The sequence below is a fragment of the Sphaeramia orbicularis genome, chromosome 16 (genome assembly GCF_902148855.1).
Source record: "Sphaeramia orbicularis chromosome 16, fSphaOr1.1, whole genome shotgun sequence".
Lineage (NCBI taxonomy): Eukaryota > Metazoa > Chordata > Actinopteri > Kurtiformes > Apogonidae > Sphaeramia > Sphaeramia orbicularis.
Window position 1 is genome coordinate 45,898,597 of NC_043972.1, and position 17,138 is coordinate 45,915,734.

Consider the following 17,138-nt stretch of genomic DNA (forward strand, 5'->3'; position numbering starts at 1 on the left):
TCCATGTGTCTGGGTCAGGAGGGGTTCACACTTTTTTCCACAGGAAAAATTGGGGTCCTGACCGGTGAATCAGGACATGGAACTATAATTCCCACATTCAAATAAGCTTAGAACTCGGACTGTTTTTGACATGGCCTGTAATCAGATCGCGGGGTAATGATGACCGGTGGGCAGTTTCGGACGAGACCCACATCATGTGGACCAGTAGCCCAGACACCAGGTGGGATATCAGCCAGTTTGGGTGGCACGGAGACGGGTGAGAGGCCTGTGGGAGATGTAGACATACAGGTGAGCTGAGCGCTTCATCATTTAACAACTGTACAGTTTTCTGACAGTGAAACACTGATATCATGCTCTGTCTGTATACCCCCAGTCGGGGAGCGAACATGATGGCCGGGTCAGAGGTGGGACACAAATCTGACACCTGCAAGGCCTTTTCCACAAACGGGCCCACGTCTTTCCAATCTGCATGGCATGGTTTGGAAAGAGCAACATACGTGGTGCAGCACCAAGCCTGTAAAAAGAATGTTGATTATCAGTCAGTGACACAGACAATGCACAAAAAAATATGAATCCCAAAACATGTAACCAGTTGTGAGCTTATCAGACTCTGTGTGAAAAAACTTTTCCTCATATGTGGGGTCAGGGCCTCCAGGACTGAAATGAGAAGCACACTATAAATCATTTGGGGGTGAGACATAAGCGCCAGGCTGAAGTCTGCTGTCACTTAGCTCGACCCATTTTTCTGTAATTTGGGGGGAACAGACTTTCCAGTGGTATACAGAATCTGGTCACCCAGCAGCATACCTAACCATTGTGTGTGCGTACACACAATGTGAGTGGAGATCTGTGCCTGCGACTGTGTTTTGTTGAGTTATCGTTAACCCCTCTGGACCCGATTCAAGTTTTACCCCCAATTTGCACATCAAATCCCGCCCACACAAATTAATGGGACAGACGGGTGCGAGTAAAAAAAGAATGTTAGAAAGTACATTCTTGTGAAACACATGTCAACGGAACAGTAAAGCTCTCTCTGTCCTGTTTACCACCAGCCGACACAGAAATAATAGTTTTTCCACTCAACTTTAGTGTAGGTGTTAAGTCTACATGTCTGATCACAGAGTATGTAGCTCCACTATCTACTAAAAACAATAACTTAAACCTGCTTATAGTAAGATCAACCACAGGGAGCTTCTGATAGGAGTCAGTACACAGCTGAGCGTGTGTGTGTGTGTGTGTGTGTGTGTCACCTCCTCCTCCCTTGGGCAGTGCAGCAGAAGCTGTAGTGGGTGTGGAATCCGTGTCTGGAGACCCGCCTTCTCTGTGGGCAGTCCCTTTTCCCATGTCCTGGTTGGCCACAGAGGTGGCCCACCCCTTCACATGTCGGACCACCCCTTTCCGGGTGTAGGTGGGCCTCGAGTGTTCTCCGGTCCCCGCCCACGCTGTTCCCCGGGGGGGGGGGGGGGGTCGGGCGGACCAGTCCGGAGTGTCTGATGAAAGTGACCCCTGCCCTGCTTCTGGAATCTTCCACTGTCTCATCAGGCCTGTTTCAGGTTTGTCCATGCAGACAGACAGCCTCAGGTGGGAAAAAACGTCCGGCAGAGGCTAGGGGTCATCTGTGCAGCCAGAAGCCGCCTGAGTTCGGACCCAGTGGGTCTGTGTTCATTGCAGAAAGTCCCTCGGATGGATCAGGTAGATGTTTCAGTGAATGTCCATGCCCTGAACACCACAACAGGACCGGCTGGTCCGCTGACTTCCACCATGGGCATTTGTGCAGCTGTGCCAGAAGTCAGTCCTCCCCCCTGCCTGCAGCATCAGCAGCGGGGGTGGAGTCGGGTTGTGTGGAGTCCGGCTCCGGTGGTGGAGAAGGCCGGGGGTCAGCAGACCTGGGGGGCCTGCTGGGGCCCGTTGACGTTTGGCCGGTTCTGGAATTACGGCTGAGTGTTCCGGGAGGGGGGGCGGGTTCTCGCGGCGTCTTTGTGGACAGGCGTCCAGACCCGGACACCGACTTCGCTGCCTGCACAGAAACACAAGGGGGGGCATATGGTATATGGTAAAGTGGCGGAGCTCAAGCTCCTTGACAATCGAAAATATAACTGTTTAATCTGTATAATCTGTTTTATATCTGTTTTTATAACCAGCAGCATAATTTACCAGATCTTACAGACGTAGCACAGACGTCGCACAAAAATACAAGGGAAGTATAAAGTTATGAATGAAAAGAAGTGGTTTAAATATTCTAACAAATTAGGCATAAAGGGAAAAAAACACAGCTAGATGGTGTCATCTACGGTTACACATGCCTCAGTTTGTTTTTGCTTCATTCACCACATCTCAAAACATTTGTTACAAGGTTCCTATTGTTTAAATTCCCTGACCTTGTTTTTTCTCTCTTTGCCTCCCTTTAACTCATTCAGTTTTTGCACACCCAAAGTTGGCGTTTTAGAAAAAATACCCATGTTTACCCAATAATCAGCACATTCAAGCACAATTTCCCCATATTTTCTTTTTACCCATGGGTTTTGGAATAGGGGCCTCTCTGGCCACACCCCCGTCACTGTGCCCCGGCCGGTTTCCCATTTTTACACTTAGAACGTCTTCTAAGTGGTTTTTGTTCCTTGGCGAACAAAATACTAAAAAACCCTGATTTTTCTTTTCAGTTGTCAGCGAAAAAATCACCTAAAACGCTTTCAAGTTTGTTATAAACTTTACTCTACTGTATTTACATACAGTAGCAACCTTATACGATTTTTCTTTTTGGTTGAAGGCAGGCGAAAAAATCTCCCAAAAACGCCTGTACTCTATTGCATTTGCATACACTAGCAACCTTATACGATTTTCTTTTTGGTTGAAGGCGAAAAAATCTCCCAAAAACGCCTGTACTCTATTGTATTTGCATACAATAGCAACCCGACTCAGGTCCATATATATATATATATATATATATATATATATATATATATATATATATATATATACTTATTCTTTTATATATATATAAACCCGAATCGCACGCCACTATTGTTTCAGTGACGTGCCCAGTGACGTGAGTTTGGAACACAGAGAGTAAAAGGCCCAACACCCCAAACTGTAACTTTCTCACCGTGTGTGGCGTTGAACTCAGTTCCGATTCCAGTGGTGAGACGGGCGGGGCTCGGGGCCGGTCCCCCGTCTGCGGTGTCGTTTTACCACGGGGCTACAGCCGCTTTTTGGCCCGTAGGATGATCAGTCCACCAACCTCCGTTCCCCGCCCGACAGCACACATGGAACCCTGCCGACAACGCCAATTTGTTATGGAAATGTTCAACTGATAACCCACACACAAAGAGGCGGAGAGAAAGTTAGAGTTAAAATAAATAAATGGGTGGCACCTCTCATGTTATTGGACGGTACAAAACTTGCATACGGCTCATTTTTGTCATGGAAGTGGTCAGGCTTGTAAAGGAGAGGAAATAATGCAGATACTGTAAAATGAAACCAACAGAAACCAACAAACCAATTATCTGTTGATGAAGTTTATGACCTTTGACTTCATTTATCCACCCTCTAGATTTATTGTCACATTAATGTCAATTAAAGATGAAATGCTTGATATTTTCTTATGTTCTTGATGTATTTTTTTTTTACTCATGCTGTGAGGTAATTTGATAATTGCCTTTCAACATGATGTAATTTGAGTGATCTGAGTGGAGATTCTATCAGCTCTGTGGACTCTTTTTCAGTTTGTAAAAAACCTATCTAATCTCTAATGCAAAGTTTGGCTAATTGTTGGTGTTTTCTGGCAGGTAGGGGGTTAAATACACGATTAACAGCTGTAATCATCAGTTGCTGATCAGATACATGACTACTGTTATGGAAATGTTCAACTGATAACCCACACACAAAGAGGCGGAGAGAAAGTTAGAGTTAAAATAAATAAATGCATTTATTGAGAAGTCAGTCACAGAGAAACTCTGTAAGTGAAGTCTGATTAAACAAGAGAAAACTAAAGATTATATAGAACCAAATCCAACCCCCTCAAACTATGATGTCATTCCTTACGTACATCGTACCACCCCATACTACTCCTTCTCTGCTCCGTGAAGAGGTCATGATGACCTCTCCACTCTAACCTTGCTTGGATCCAATCTGGAGTGCAGGCGCCATTCTCTATCTACACATTCAGACATTTAGGTGTTTGGGTTTTAACTCAAGGCAAGAACTCCGTTCCTGGGTTGGGGGTGTTACAGAGTGGTAAACATCACACATAATGAATAATGACTCAGCATTAAAAGAAGATGTACTAACAGTATAAAATATAAAGAGTATAAAATATAAAAAGTAAATTTTTCCACCACACTACTCTACTCTGTGGCTTGACAGAGAAGCTCAGAGAAGTGTTTTTCAGAGTGGGGAGAAATGGCATCGAGGTGTCTAACTTTAAGTCTGAATTAAATGAAAGAGCTGGGCTATAAAAATGTGGACAAAATAATTTGCTAATGTTAGTGTAAATAACAACTTCATTAATACATGAACACATTTGTAAATCAGTAAAACAGTACCACAGTGCTTCATTTTCAGCTTGACAGTTTGTCATGTCTTTTATGTATTGTGATTGTCTCTCTCAACAGTAGAGTGCAAAGCTTACAGCTGCACAAACAACAAGTGCAAACACGTGCTTTTCACTCAGTCTCGCTCACTGACTGCTGCTGTTTTACTCATACTGATCACACGGAAACAACAATGCTACATCACTTCTGGTCAACAACGGCAGCTCCCTACGTGTAATTCACATAATTAAATGGTCCAGTGTGATGCATTTATGTCATTTTTTTTTTTTTTTTTTTTTTTTTACTGAATTGGCGCCTCTCTTGCTTATACACACAGCACAATTCATGTTGTATGTATGACCAGTACAGGTACGCTTTAATCATATACTCATAAGTGTTGCCAGTTATTTTCACTGAACTTAATGGTTGATAAAATGTTAGAAAACAGGTAAAATACCTGTTTATGTTATTTATAGACAAATTGATTTTATACGACCAATTTCAAACCAGATGATATTCTGTTAGATCCACAAATGACAATGAAAAGTATCAAATCATTTAAGATACAAATAGTGACACTTACAAAGTCTGATCTATGCTGTGATCAATTATTAAAACCATTATAGGATTATAGGTCTTGCTTATTTGGTGTTTACTATGAATTGTGTCATGTGTGGTTCAATGGTCAAATAAAGACACAAAGAAAATATCAATATTTTTTAATTACTTGTCATTTAGATGAATAGTCAGAAAATGCTCGCTGCTCAATAGAAAATCGATGTATAATCGTTATTGTTCCACTGACAAACCACAGACCTATTAGATTTCTGTGCAGTTCACCTCGGTTTTATTAGGTGAGAACTTATAAATCATACTTTACATCTGTATTGAACCACTTCAAATCAATAAAGACCAGAGAGGAATCTTTGAGCGGACGGCCTACTGCCACAGTGCAGGCTTAAAATGACCTGATCTACACCATTGTCGGACTTATCTCTGTACACTGCCCCCCTTTTACATCTGGACTCACTTCTGTGCAGTAATAATGATACCTGTTTATTCACCAACTCCTACACTGAGTCAAATCAAATTTGTAAAATCAATATAAGCCATGCAGCCATGCAGGCTCAACAGGTGGGATGGTTTATTGATTTGGTAGCCTCAGTGTTAGATAAGTATTGATTTGCAATGCACAGCTCAAGTCAGATATGGTCAGAAGAGTAAATATGTGGCAAACAGAGATGTTTGCAAACGTAAGTAAATTCAGTGCTAACAGGAAAGTTTAGAGAGGAAAGCTGCAGCAATTCAGTAGAGTTGTATACTTCAGCGTCTTTTAACTGTTCAGTGTTGAACTGTGTTTGTTGCATGCTGTTATAAAGCCCATGGAGAGATCAGTGATGGACAGAAATGTTCTAATAGCATCATCGCATCTCATCTCTGCAGAATCAATGACCTTCAACAACTTTGTAGTCATCCTTGAAGTGGGGTCCTACTTCTCCTCTGTTATTCAAATGGTGAATTTCAAAGCTAGACCACAAACACTGCTTCAGCGTTTGTCATCTGACAAAGCTCAGCTGGTGTCTAAGACTGTTGTTCAAGAGACATTAGTTGTATTGGAATAGTCTGAAAAATGTCCTCCTAGCTTCTGTTCATAAAAACTTTTCCTTGACTTCAGTAGAACAAGGTCAAGGAGAGTTGGAGAAGAGAATCCATAAGGATGTAGGAGAAGGCAGATGATGTTACGTGGGTGAAACTACCAAGTTTTGAGGGCAGAGTAGAATAATAGAACTGGATGTTTGGTGCTTTGTGTTTTTACCATGTCTTTAAAGCAGTCTATGAACAAGGACAACCTGGTGAAAAACAAGCCTTCATTGCTGTGTTTGGAATATAAATAAATACAGGGTGGGGAAGCAAAATTTACAATGAACATTTAGTTGTTTTTTCTCAGCAGGCACTACGTCAATTGTTTTGAAACCAAACATATATTGATGTCATAATCATACCTAACACTATTATCCATACTTTTTCAGAAACTTTTGCCCATATGAGTAATCAGGAAAGCAAACGTCAAAGAGTGTGTGATTTGCTGAATGCACTCGTCACACCAAAGGAGATTTCAAAAATAGTTGGAGTGTCCATAAAGACTGTTTATAATGTAAGAAGAGAATGACTATGAGCAAAACTATTATGAGAAAGTCTGGAAGATACTATTAAAGAAGAATGGGAGAAGTTGTCACCCGAATATTTGAGGAACACCTGCGCAAGTTTCAGGAATCGTGTGAAGGCAGTTATTGAGAAAGAAGAATAAAAACATAGAATAAAAACATTTTCTATTATGTGAATTTTCTTGTGGCAAATAAATTCTCATGACTTTCAATAAACTAATTGGTCATACACTGTCTTTCAGTCCCTGCCTCAAAATATTGTAAATTTTGCTTCCCCACCCTGTACATACACACTACCAATGTCTTGCACTCACCCACCTGTCCATTCATGTTTCCCAATATGAATTAGTATCATTCTATAAAAATCCACCTGTACAGGATAAACATACAGCTACAAATAAGGTTTATACATCTGCTACTCTACATGTAATCATTCTTAAGTTTACATGTTAAATTAGTAGCAACATTCAACATTCTAGTAAAAACAGAATAAAAATAAACAGGTAGTGTAAAGAATAAACCATAACGGAATACAAAGTGTATATAAATGTATTTACAATAGCAGTGGTAGTGCAATCAGTACTGGTTATGAGATGAATAATGGATCACCTTAAATGTATAAATATCCTTACCTGTAGCCTGATTTTGCTGCATTTCTCTTCCTGCTGAAGCTCAGCTTTCTATCCTGTCTACAGTTTAGTGTTAGTAAGGCATATCTGTCTCAAGGAGCCTCAAATTAATTTATGGTGTTCCTAAATCCTACAATACAGCAATGCACAAAATGTGGAAATTACTAATGCAAACTAACATGTTCTGCAGTAACATTCACAGTTTACACCAACAGTGTAAATCTGTTGTAAGTTCAGAGCGTATCAGCTTATTACACAGTTGTGGTGTCATAAGATGAAAATGTGCATCCTGTGTGTGTCATGTCAGTTGTTTGCTTGGGCCAACTGGTGATGTTTTTATAGAACAGCATCTTCTCTTCTCCTTTGGTAAAGTGTGGTTTAGTGTATCGTCTGCTAAAGGAGAAACTAAAGGAAGCATTGAAGTTAAGGAGTATTAACCCTTTAAGTGCCAAAGTCTCAATATTGCAGCAGCAACATAACTGAATGAAACAGACAGCTTTTTGAAATCTTGATATCAAAGATGAATATTAAAAAAACAAAACAAAACAGTGGCTCCTAAAAGGTTAACATTAGGAGTGTGACAAAATATTGATATGGTGAACTACTGTGATATTAATCCTACGATGGATTATCGAAATGCTGTCGCTGTATGTCATTTAAAAAATATATTATTAAAATATAGCCGCTGTAAACTTCTTTCATCGTTCCTCCTTGGTGAGTCAAGTCACCGTTTTACATGTCATCCAGGGGGTGTTCCTCACGCGAGTGGCTGAAAATTGGGCCAAAGTCACAGAAGAAGAAAAAAAAAAACAACAACGGCACCAATATGGTGGACTCGAGCAGTGAAGTTAAACTGAAAGATGCACCGGCATCCTTTAAATCAAAAGTGTGGACTGACTTTGGCTTTTATAGAGTGTCTGGGACAAAGCTGGATAAGGACTTTGCAGTGTGTATGAACTGTCTCATGAAAATATGATACACGGGCGACACGACAAACATGCACAGCCACCTTGTTATAAACACACGGATATATCGTAGGTTATTAACAGCAATATATCGGTATCGCAATATTGCCATGTTGAGATATTATCATGTTTGTGAACTATGTATCACATATTGTATTACAAATATAATGTATAAAAAAGATTATTCAGATGCAACCCCTTCAACACACCAACACATGCATCCACAGTCACTGGTTTTCCTTTGAAAAGAGATAAAGGAAAACAGGACATCTGTTCATTAAAATATGTTTTGTTCTGTTTTGTCTTCCACAGAACAGAGGTTTGTTATCAGCATAGCTTTGAGTGGACCAGCAACATCAAATTGTAAGTAATAGAATTTTTTGTGTCAGCCAAGCTACTCAAAAAACTGTTCAATTTTCCCTGTGTGTTGAAACTAAGATAGATGTTGAATTCAAAAGGGTTTTTCTTTAAGGAAACTGGTGCATCAGTCATCTTCAGTGGTGAGATTTTGGAGACATGTGCGTCAGGAGTTGGCCAATCTGATATTCATAATTTTTACCTTTATTTATCTTCTTTTGCTAATATCCACTAAACTGAGCTAAAAATGTGATGCTTTTATTGCCATGCAGTGAAGAAGTAGAAAATGGACTGAGGTGGTCTGAATCCTCCGACCAATGGAAACACAGTGATTAACTGAATGGAATGGATCCAGGAAGAAATAAAACTTCTTTATTAGTTCAGAGTTTGCTTAGGTTCAGTTAATGAAACTACTTGGTTAATTTTAGGAAATGATAGCAGAGTTAGTTGAAAAACTCTGTCATCATATTAAACATTCTGACAGAAGGTGGTGAAGGCGAATGTCTCCTATGTCTCCTTGATCACAACACCGAAGGTAAGAGTAAACAGGAAATGTCTTGATTACTAATAATCACTGTTGGTCTTGAAAAATCCAAAACAGCTGAGCCCCAGCGTCTGTCCGTCCGTCCGTTCGTCCTTTGTCACTTATCTTTAACAGTGACATTCCTGTCTTTCAAACTTCAATGCCACAGAGGAATGACTTTGCTTTTAGAATGCAGTCAGTGGGTAATACAGTAGTAATAGTATAATGTATTGTACAAAGTAGTAATAAGAACTATACTGTCTGTATAGTTATTACTATCATTACTTTAAATTGTTTTTGTACTATCTTTATGCATGCACACTCTTTCTTGCACTTTATTCTGTTGCTGCCTTGACTGTTGAATTTCCCCCTTGTGGAATCAGTAAAATCTAATCTAATCTAATTATCTATTTTTAATAATCTATCTTCGACTGCAGTACACAACTATACATTTTTGTGTTTTGTATAACCAACAGTCATTTGTATTCCTTTCCCTCCACTCGACATTTAAGGCGGCCTAAGGCAAAAAAACAAAAAAAAATAAAATAACCAAACACTTGAGATGTTTTATGTGTGTTTTCAGACACACAAAGTCAGATTCACCTTGACCAGGACTATCTGTGTGTACAAAGACAGGGCGCTCTCTTGTCTAGTGTGTGTCCTCTAAGTCAGAGACCAAAGGCACTTTTCCAGTCCTGCTGCCATGTTGACCTTTGCATGTATTTTTTTCTCTTATCGTTGTTGAATCTATAGTGAACTGCTGACTTGAGCGCCCAGCGGACCATGAAGGGTCCCAGCATCATTATTTTTCTTTCTCTCTTGTGTCATCCATTTTCAGGCTGACTATGTCCACTGAAGTGAGATCATGACTTTACTCAACGAGTCAGATGAGACTTCCCCTCCCTCCTTCCCTCTGTCCTACCTCGACGGCAATTCCTCCATCTTTGTCACCTCCGACCCCTCCTTGTCACCCGCCTCCTCACCCTCCTCATCCTCGCTGACGTCCTCTAACTGCACCACCCCATCGTCTGTGACCTCTCCTCCCTATAACTTCTACGCGGTGCTGCTGGTCCTCCTGATCTTCTTTGTGGTGTTTGGGAATGTGCTGGTATGTGTGGCGGTGTCACGAGAGCGCGCCCTGCAGACCACCACCAACTACCTCATCGTGTCCTTGGCGGTGTCCGACCTGCTCCTTGCCACGTTGGTCATGCCATGGGGCGTCTACCTGGAGGTGTGTGTCTGTTATAGAAGATAAGATTTCAAGTGCTAAACAGAGCTATAATTGGATGGATGTGTGGTAGTGGATTTAATTTCCCTAAAGCATGATTTCATTTTCCATGAACAGATGCAGCAATAATAGCAAGTACATAACACAACAAATTTGTGTTAAAGAGACATTAATATTATTGCCATGGGGTAACAGGGTCTTTGTCCTTCCAGACTAGGTAATAAGATACAGATGGGGATTCAGATTCAGCTTCAACTCCTTTTATAAGAGTGAAATTCATCAGGGTTGTATGTTGGGTTAAGGTGAACAAAAAAAGTACTTTATAAATACAGGCTGTTTTGTAAATTCAATTAAAAAATCATACAAGCCAGTTTTATTTATGAGCACTGTGCTTTTGAACAGGTTATAGGCTGAATAAAAGTAGAGCTGAAATGATGCATTGACTTGAATTCCTAAAAAAAAGTATTTGATTACATTTTTCCTGAATCAAAGCTTTGTTTCTAGATGATAGATAGATAGATAGATAGATAGATAGATAGATAGATAGATAGATAGATAGATAGATAGATAGATAGATAGATAGATAGATAGATAGATAGATAATTACAGTGTAGCAGCAGCATGACACACATTCAGTACAATGTAATATCACAGCAAACGTGACTAAAGACAAATATAACGTAAGAGCAAACACTATGCACTATGAATTAGAACTATAAAATATCTGGATAGAATCTGGATAATAACTGTAATGTGCTGAAATAAAGCTGTAACGTGCAAAACAAGTTGTTTCATAATGGACTCTAATTGTGACGCACATGACGCCAGGATCGACACAAATAACATGTAGCGTAGCGCAGAAGAGACAAGGACAAAAACTTTGAAGCTTTCACACAAACATTACAAATATTTGGCTTAGTTTTTCAATATTTATATGTTAGTTACATCTTACATTTTTAGTAAGTTAGATATAAATTTGATGAAAATCAAATTTGCAGTGCACATGTTGTTTATAGATGTCATCGGACTTGTTTGTTGTTCATATCTATATTATAAAAGCCAAGTGGCCTCTGTGTGTGTGTGCACTTGTGTGTATCTGGGGATTCACACAAAATACAGCAAGAGCTGACTGCTGCAGTTTGGTATATTTATGTATTTATGGTCAAGAAACAGACTAGTGAAAACGGCAAGTTGATAGGACCGATATTTTGGGAGATATTAGTAATTTTGGAATATGATAGCCTTACAATCACATTGTAAGACTATATGGCCAGAAAGCTTTGGCGGTGACTGCTGAACAAATGCAGTACAGCATGCATGAATACACAACAGCATAAAAACTACCACATCTAGAACCTGTGGATAAATGTGATTACATAACATTAACCCACATGTAGTTGTTAACACATAATTATGTTAATAATGTTCTTGTAAAGGGCTCATGAGGGTCTTTTTACCTACTAACAGTTGTTATAAGGACATTAATAGAAAGTGTTGTTGTTTCCATTTTATACCATTTTAAATAAACACAGACTAAAAGGAATGTATAAAATGTGCAGATGTTTTCAACCCTGCGTGCCTTTGCGTGTGTTTTGCTGAAGGTGGTGGGTGAGTGGCGCTTCAGTCTCATCCACTGTGACATCCTGCTCACTCTGGACGTCATGATGTGCACCGCCAGCATCCTCAACCTTTGTGCTATCAGCATTGACAGGTGCATTCAAGTTTTGACTTTACTTTTTAGACAGACATGATTTCTTCTTTCATGCTGCCTCATGTTCATTCATTAGACTTTTAAGACATTTTCTTATCTTTGTCTCTTCTGGTGCTGTATCTCTTCGTATTATTTTCAAAATATGGGCTCATGGGTCATGTTAAGTTTCATTTTATGTCAGACTTCAACAAAGATAATGTAATGATGATTCTTTTTTCACCCTCCCTTATTGGTACAGGTTCAAGTAAATACACTGATGTTTGCATTTAAACACTCTTAAACGTCCACTAAAAACTTTACAGGGACATTGATCGTCCTGTTATCACTGAGCTGCGGGACAGAAGCCCTGCATGCTGTTTGTCTTTCAACTAATGAGCAACTTTTACAATGTGCTCTGCACTCATTAGTGTTCATTTTGTTATCCTTGATTCAAGGAGACTAGTTAAATGATTTGCTGTTCCACCTGATGCCCTCTTCAGAGTCCAGAGGGGAGTGACCAGACTCCCAGTGGGCAGACTGTCTACAGCTGTGTCCTAATTCCTCGAACAAAGTGACACATTGACGCTGCTCCAGTTTAGACGTCATCTCTAGACGTCACTCGATCTATAATAACTGGACAGTCTAACTGTTTGGATGCAGTTGTGGACACTGAAGTCTGAGCTCTGTCTGGGTTTTTTTTTTGTCAGTTGCACTGAATTTAAAATGAAAAACTGACTTCAAGGAGAGGATTTAATTCGCTAGCACAGCTTTTCCTGGAAGAAGCATCCATCCACATTATATGAGAGGTGTAGGAGATTGAGGTGTTTATTTTTATTTTCCACTGACACACAATTTTGTAGGATGGATATAAAAGGAGTTTGACAAATTAACAGGAATTTCTTTTGCCTGTTGAACTTTTATTTTTTCATTTATACCAAATCAAAAGACCCAAGTAAGAACCTCTTACAAACACAGTAATGGGCTCTATGCACAGGCCCACTACTTCCTGAACTTCAGGTGGCTCCTTTATTTCCTGTCTTTCATTATTGGACACACTGATTAATCCAGGTGTGCCTAATTAATCACTAGGCACCATAAGAAGTAGCAGACACACCTGGATTAATCAGTGTGTCCAGTAATGAAAGACAGGAAACAAAGGAGCCACCTGAAGTTCACCTGAAGTAGTGGGGCTGTGCATAGAGCCCACTGTGCAGCTGCAACATGCTAGAGTGTATGATGCACATTTAGGATCTGGGAATGAGGCACATCTGCCTGAGATCAGATCAGTCTGACAATGAGCCTGTTTACATGCACGCTAATACTCAGATATTTATCGGATTTCTGGAGTTATCAGATTATTCAAGTGATCATGTAAACAGGATAATCTGATATGTTTTTTCAGATACCAGCAGTAATCTGATTATGAGAAGTCAGATTAACACACCAGGATTTTTCCCCAATACTCCAGTGTCTTCCTGTATGTGTATAGGTTAATCTGATTTATTTAATTCTTTTACATCTGCGCATGTGTAAAAACAAGAAAACTGAAGTTACATAGTGAAACGTGAGCGGAAAACAACAGGAAGTTTGAGTCTACCATCATTATGTATGTACGTACTTCAAAAGAAACCCAATAATGGACTGGAGCGTCTAAACCAAGGTTTATTGATTATCGCATTTCTGAAGTGCATGTAAATACGTCAGATCTGATTATTATCGTATTTTTATGGTCATGTAAACAGGCTCACTGCTACCTGTGAATCTCCATGTCCTTGAGTTATTTCTCAGGATACACTATCAAATGCAGTTCACTCCCAGTTTTTTTAGTGACAATAACATGTTCTGTCTCTAAGCCCCTAATATAAGTGTGTGAAGAACATACTGTTACTAAGAACTAAACAGTTTAGATACTTTTGGTCACCAGTGGCTATTTGGGTCTTTATGGTTTAAGACTGGGAATTAGTCTGCCAATGCCAGGCCAGGAAAGACTAATTTAGTCTGAGAAGTTTCATCTTCAGAGTAACTTGGAGTATGTGCAGCATCCTGACAAAAAGTTCACACCTGCACTCAGCAGATGATTCAGTTGTGTATATCCAAGTGACTATGAAAAAAGGCTTTGACAACTTTAGTATGTTTTTGTGAGAAGCAGAGCTGTTATGGCTTTGTTGTTTTCATTTTTATCTTTCCTTTGGACTTGTTTTTTTTTTTTTTCACATTTTACTTTATTTGACAGTTTTTATTTAGTTTTATTTGTTTTCAAGTATATTGAAAGGTAAGCCTTGTTTTATAGGATGAGACAAAGCGTGAATGACATTGAGTAAAAATTCTATGAGCATTGTTGATTAAACATACCACATTGTGCAAAGTCATTATATTCTTGTGTGTCAGGAAGTGTTTACACCACTGAAGTGCTGTGGTTTACTGTAAAGGATGCATAAACACAGCAAAGGGATCATAATGTCGGAAGGTGCATTAATGTGTATTTACACTGTAGTGATGCGTGGGAGTCAGGCTTTGTTTTTTTTATGGATTTGTTTGTTTACTCTTACAGATACACAGCAGTTGCCATGCCATTGCTCTATAACACCCGCTACAGTTCCAGGAGGAGGGTGGCTGTTATGATTGCGGTGGTGTGGTTTCTCTCCTTTGCCATCTCCTGCCCTTTGCTGTTTGGACTCAACAACACTGGTAACACACACAATGTGATCCTTGGTCTATAGTTACCCCTGTCTTCCTAGTTTCTTAGTAGTCTTAGCTTGTTCTAGGACTGGCTTCACTCTCAAGTGTAAGGATTTCAAAGTTTTATCTCCAATATCAAGTTAAATCTACAGCTATGGGGTTTTTTCATAGCATGGTAGTGTGCTTCATCATTTAACCCATAAAGACCCAGTGCTACTTTTGTGTCAGTTCCCAAATGGTTTTTCTCTATATTTAGCATTTCCTTAGGGATTTATCACCATTTATTATAAAATAATCACCCTTATTTTGCATTTTTCCAGTGAAAATCAGGTATTTTCCAATATTTAATATATTGATCCTATGGATGTTCATAAAAGCTCAGATCAAAGTTGAGGGTTTTTATGTCAAAAACAGAGAAAACTAAGGAAAAAGTGACTTTTTCAGTAAAATCTATCATGAACTGAACATTAAACAATTATCTCCATCTAGGGATGGGAATCGAGAACTGGTTCTGTTTGAGAACTAGATCTCAGTAGCTCGACTCCTTGGAATCGTTTGCCTGCCTGCTTAACGATTCTGCTTATCGATTCCGCCTTTGTTGCACATGTGCGATGACGTCACCCGTACGCTGCATTATTTTGGTCAGAACGTAGCCAATACGGTGTTGAGGCAGAAACGGTCTAAAAAGACGACACCAGGGCCATTTATAACACTTGCAAAGCTTCCATTTCTTCAAAAGGGTGAAATCCCTCCAATATGCTCAAACATTTGTCCCCAGTATGTGAATCATTTACAGGAATGTCACGTATTTGATACGATACTTAGCAGCGCTTGTGAATGTAGCAGCAGAATGAACACCTGACCGTCATCCGGGCCCAGTTCCGGTTCCAGTGTGGGCAACAAACATCGTACCCCCTCAAATACAAGTTTCCAAAGGTAAGGGAAAGGAAATGAGGTGCACAAGAACGGGAGACAGTCAGAGTCAAACCGGTTCCATGTAGTGGAAATGTGGCAACAGAGGAATTAGTAAAGCGTCTTTAGCGCCCCAAACCGGGCCCGGCGTCATCTCTTATTATTATTTGTACATATTGTAGATGTTGTATTTTCTGTGCAGAGATGGAAATATAAAAGACAGTTAATGCAAACACACCCGTTTGTACTCTTTTATTCCCTCACCCAATGAGAATCGATAAGGAATCGGATCAATAAGCAAAATCAATAATGGAATCAAAATCGTTAAATTCTTATAGATTCCCATCCCTATCTCCATCCACTGTCATGGATCCAACTCCATGGGTTTTACTGGTGAATCCGTGTTGTAGAAGATGACGGTGTTTCCATGGTAACCACAGAGCCTCTGAACATCCAAATGGGTCATAGCTGATGACCATGAAAATGTGATAAAAAACTGCATTTTGTACCAATTATTTACATGCATTGATGGGGTTAGTGGATCAACAGGTATTAAACTTTTTAGATCAGTAGATGGTCTGTGTCACTGGTGGCTGTTTGGGTCTTTATGGGTTAAAGACATGGTAAGAACACACGGCACCAAACACCCAGTTCTATTATTCTACTCTGCCCTCAGAACTTGGTAGTTTCACCCACGTAACATCATCTGCCTTTTCCTACATCCTTATGGATTCTCTTCTCCATCTCTCCGTGACCTTGTTCTACTGAGGTCAAGGAAAAGTGGTTATGAACAGAAGCTAGGAGGACATTTTTCAGACTATTCCAATACAACCAATGTCTCTTGAACAACAGTCTCAGATGCCAGTTGATTTTATACCAATTATTTACATGTATTAATAGGATTAGTGGATCAACAGGTATTAAACAGTTTAGATCAGTAAATGGTTTTGGTCACTGGTGGATGGTTGGGTCTTTATGGGTTAAGAAGAAATTTAAGAGGGGAAAGACATCTTCTGAAGCATACTCGTCCATCTGTCGCTCATACTGATTATCAAGAAAAACCAAATGTGTGAAGAAGCAGCAAGCGTTAAGACTCTAAAGCACCACACTTTGTACTTAAATATCCATCAGCACAAATGCATAGTGTTCAACCTAACTTCCATGTGCTACACTCACAGACAGTGATGTCTCATTCGTAAACAAACAGGTACACATAATCCTCAATATGTGTGTCTCTCCACGGAAGGAACATGATTGAAGAGGCTCAACAGCAGCCCTCTATCTTAATGAAGGCAGGAAAACCTCTTGAGAATAAGTGGGCAACAAGATCTAATGGGAGTCAAGCAGGTGCTGGTGTGAATCCAAACACAGAAAGGAACCATGTGATGTAACATTTAACTCTTACCAAAGATAAAAAAATATATATTTCTCTCTCCTCAGTAATGGGTTGTTCATAGATTA

The 17,138-nt window shown here is 39.7% G+C and overlaps 1 protein-coding gene across 3 annotated transcripts in view; it reads left to right on the forward strand.

Annotated features, from left to right (window-relative positions):
- The window catches only part of LOC115436222 (D(2) dopamine receptor-like), a 45,528-nt gene that overhangs the window by 16,257 nt on the left and 12,133 nt on the right, over window positions 1-17,138 (forward strand). Inside the window, exons 2-5 of one of the 3 annotated variants that reach the window (XM_030159007.1) lie at window positions 8,601-8,651; window positions 10,007-10,399; window positions 11,998-12,107; window positions 14,638-14,774. In XM_030159007.1, coding sequence (XP_030014867.1) covers window positions 10,034-10,399; window positions 11,998-12,107; window positions 14,638-14,774 — 613 coding nt within the window. In that variant the 5' untranslated portion in view covers window positions 8,601-8,651; window positions 10,007-10,033. Of the gene's footprint in view, window positions 1-8,600; window positions 8,652-9,763; window positions 9,888-10,006; window positions 10,400-11,997; window positions 12,108-14,637; window positions 14,775-17,138 lie in introns of those variants that run through there. The other 2 variants (XM_030159009.1, XM_030159008.1) reach the window with 2 other exon arrangements.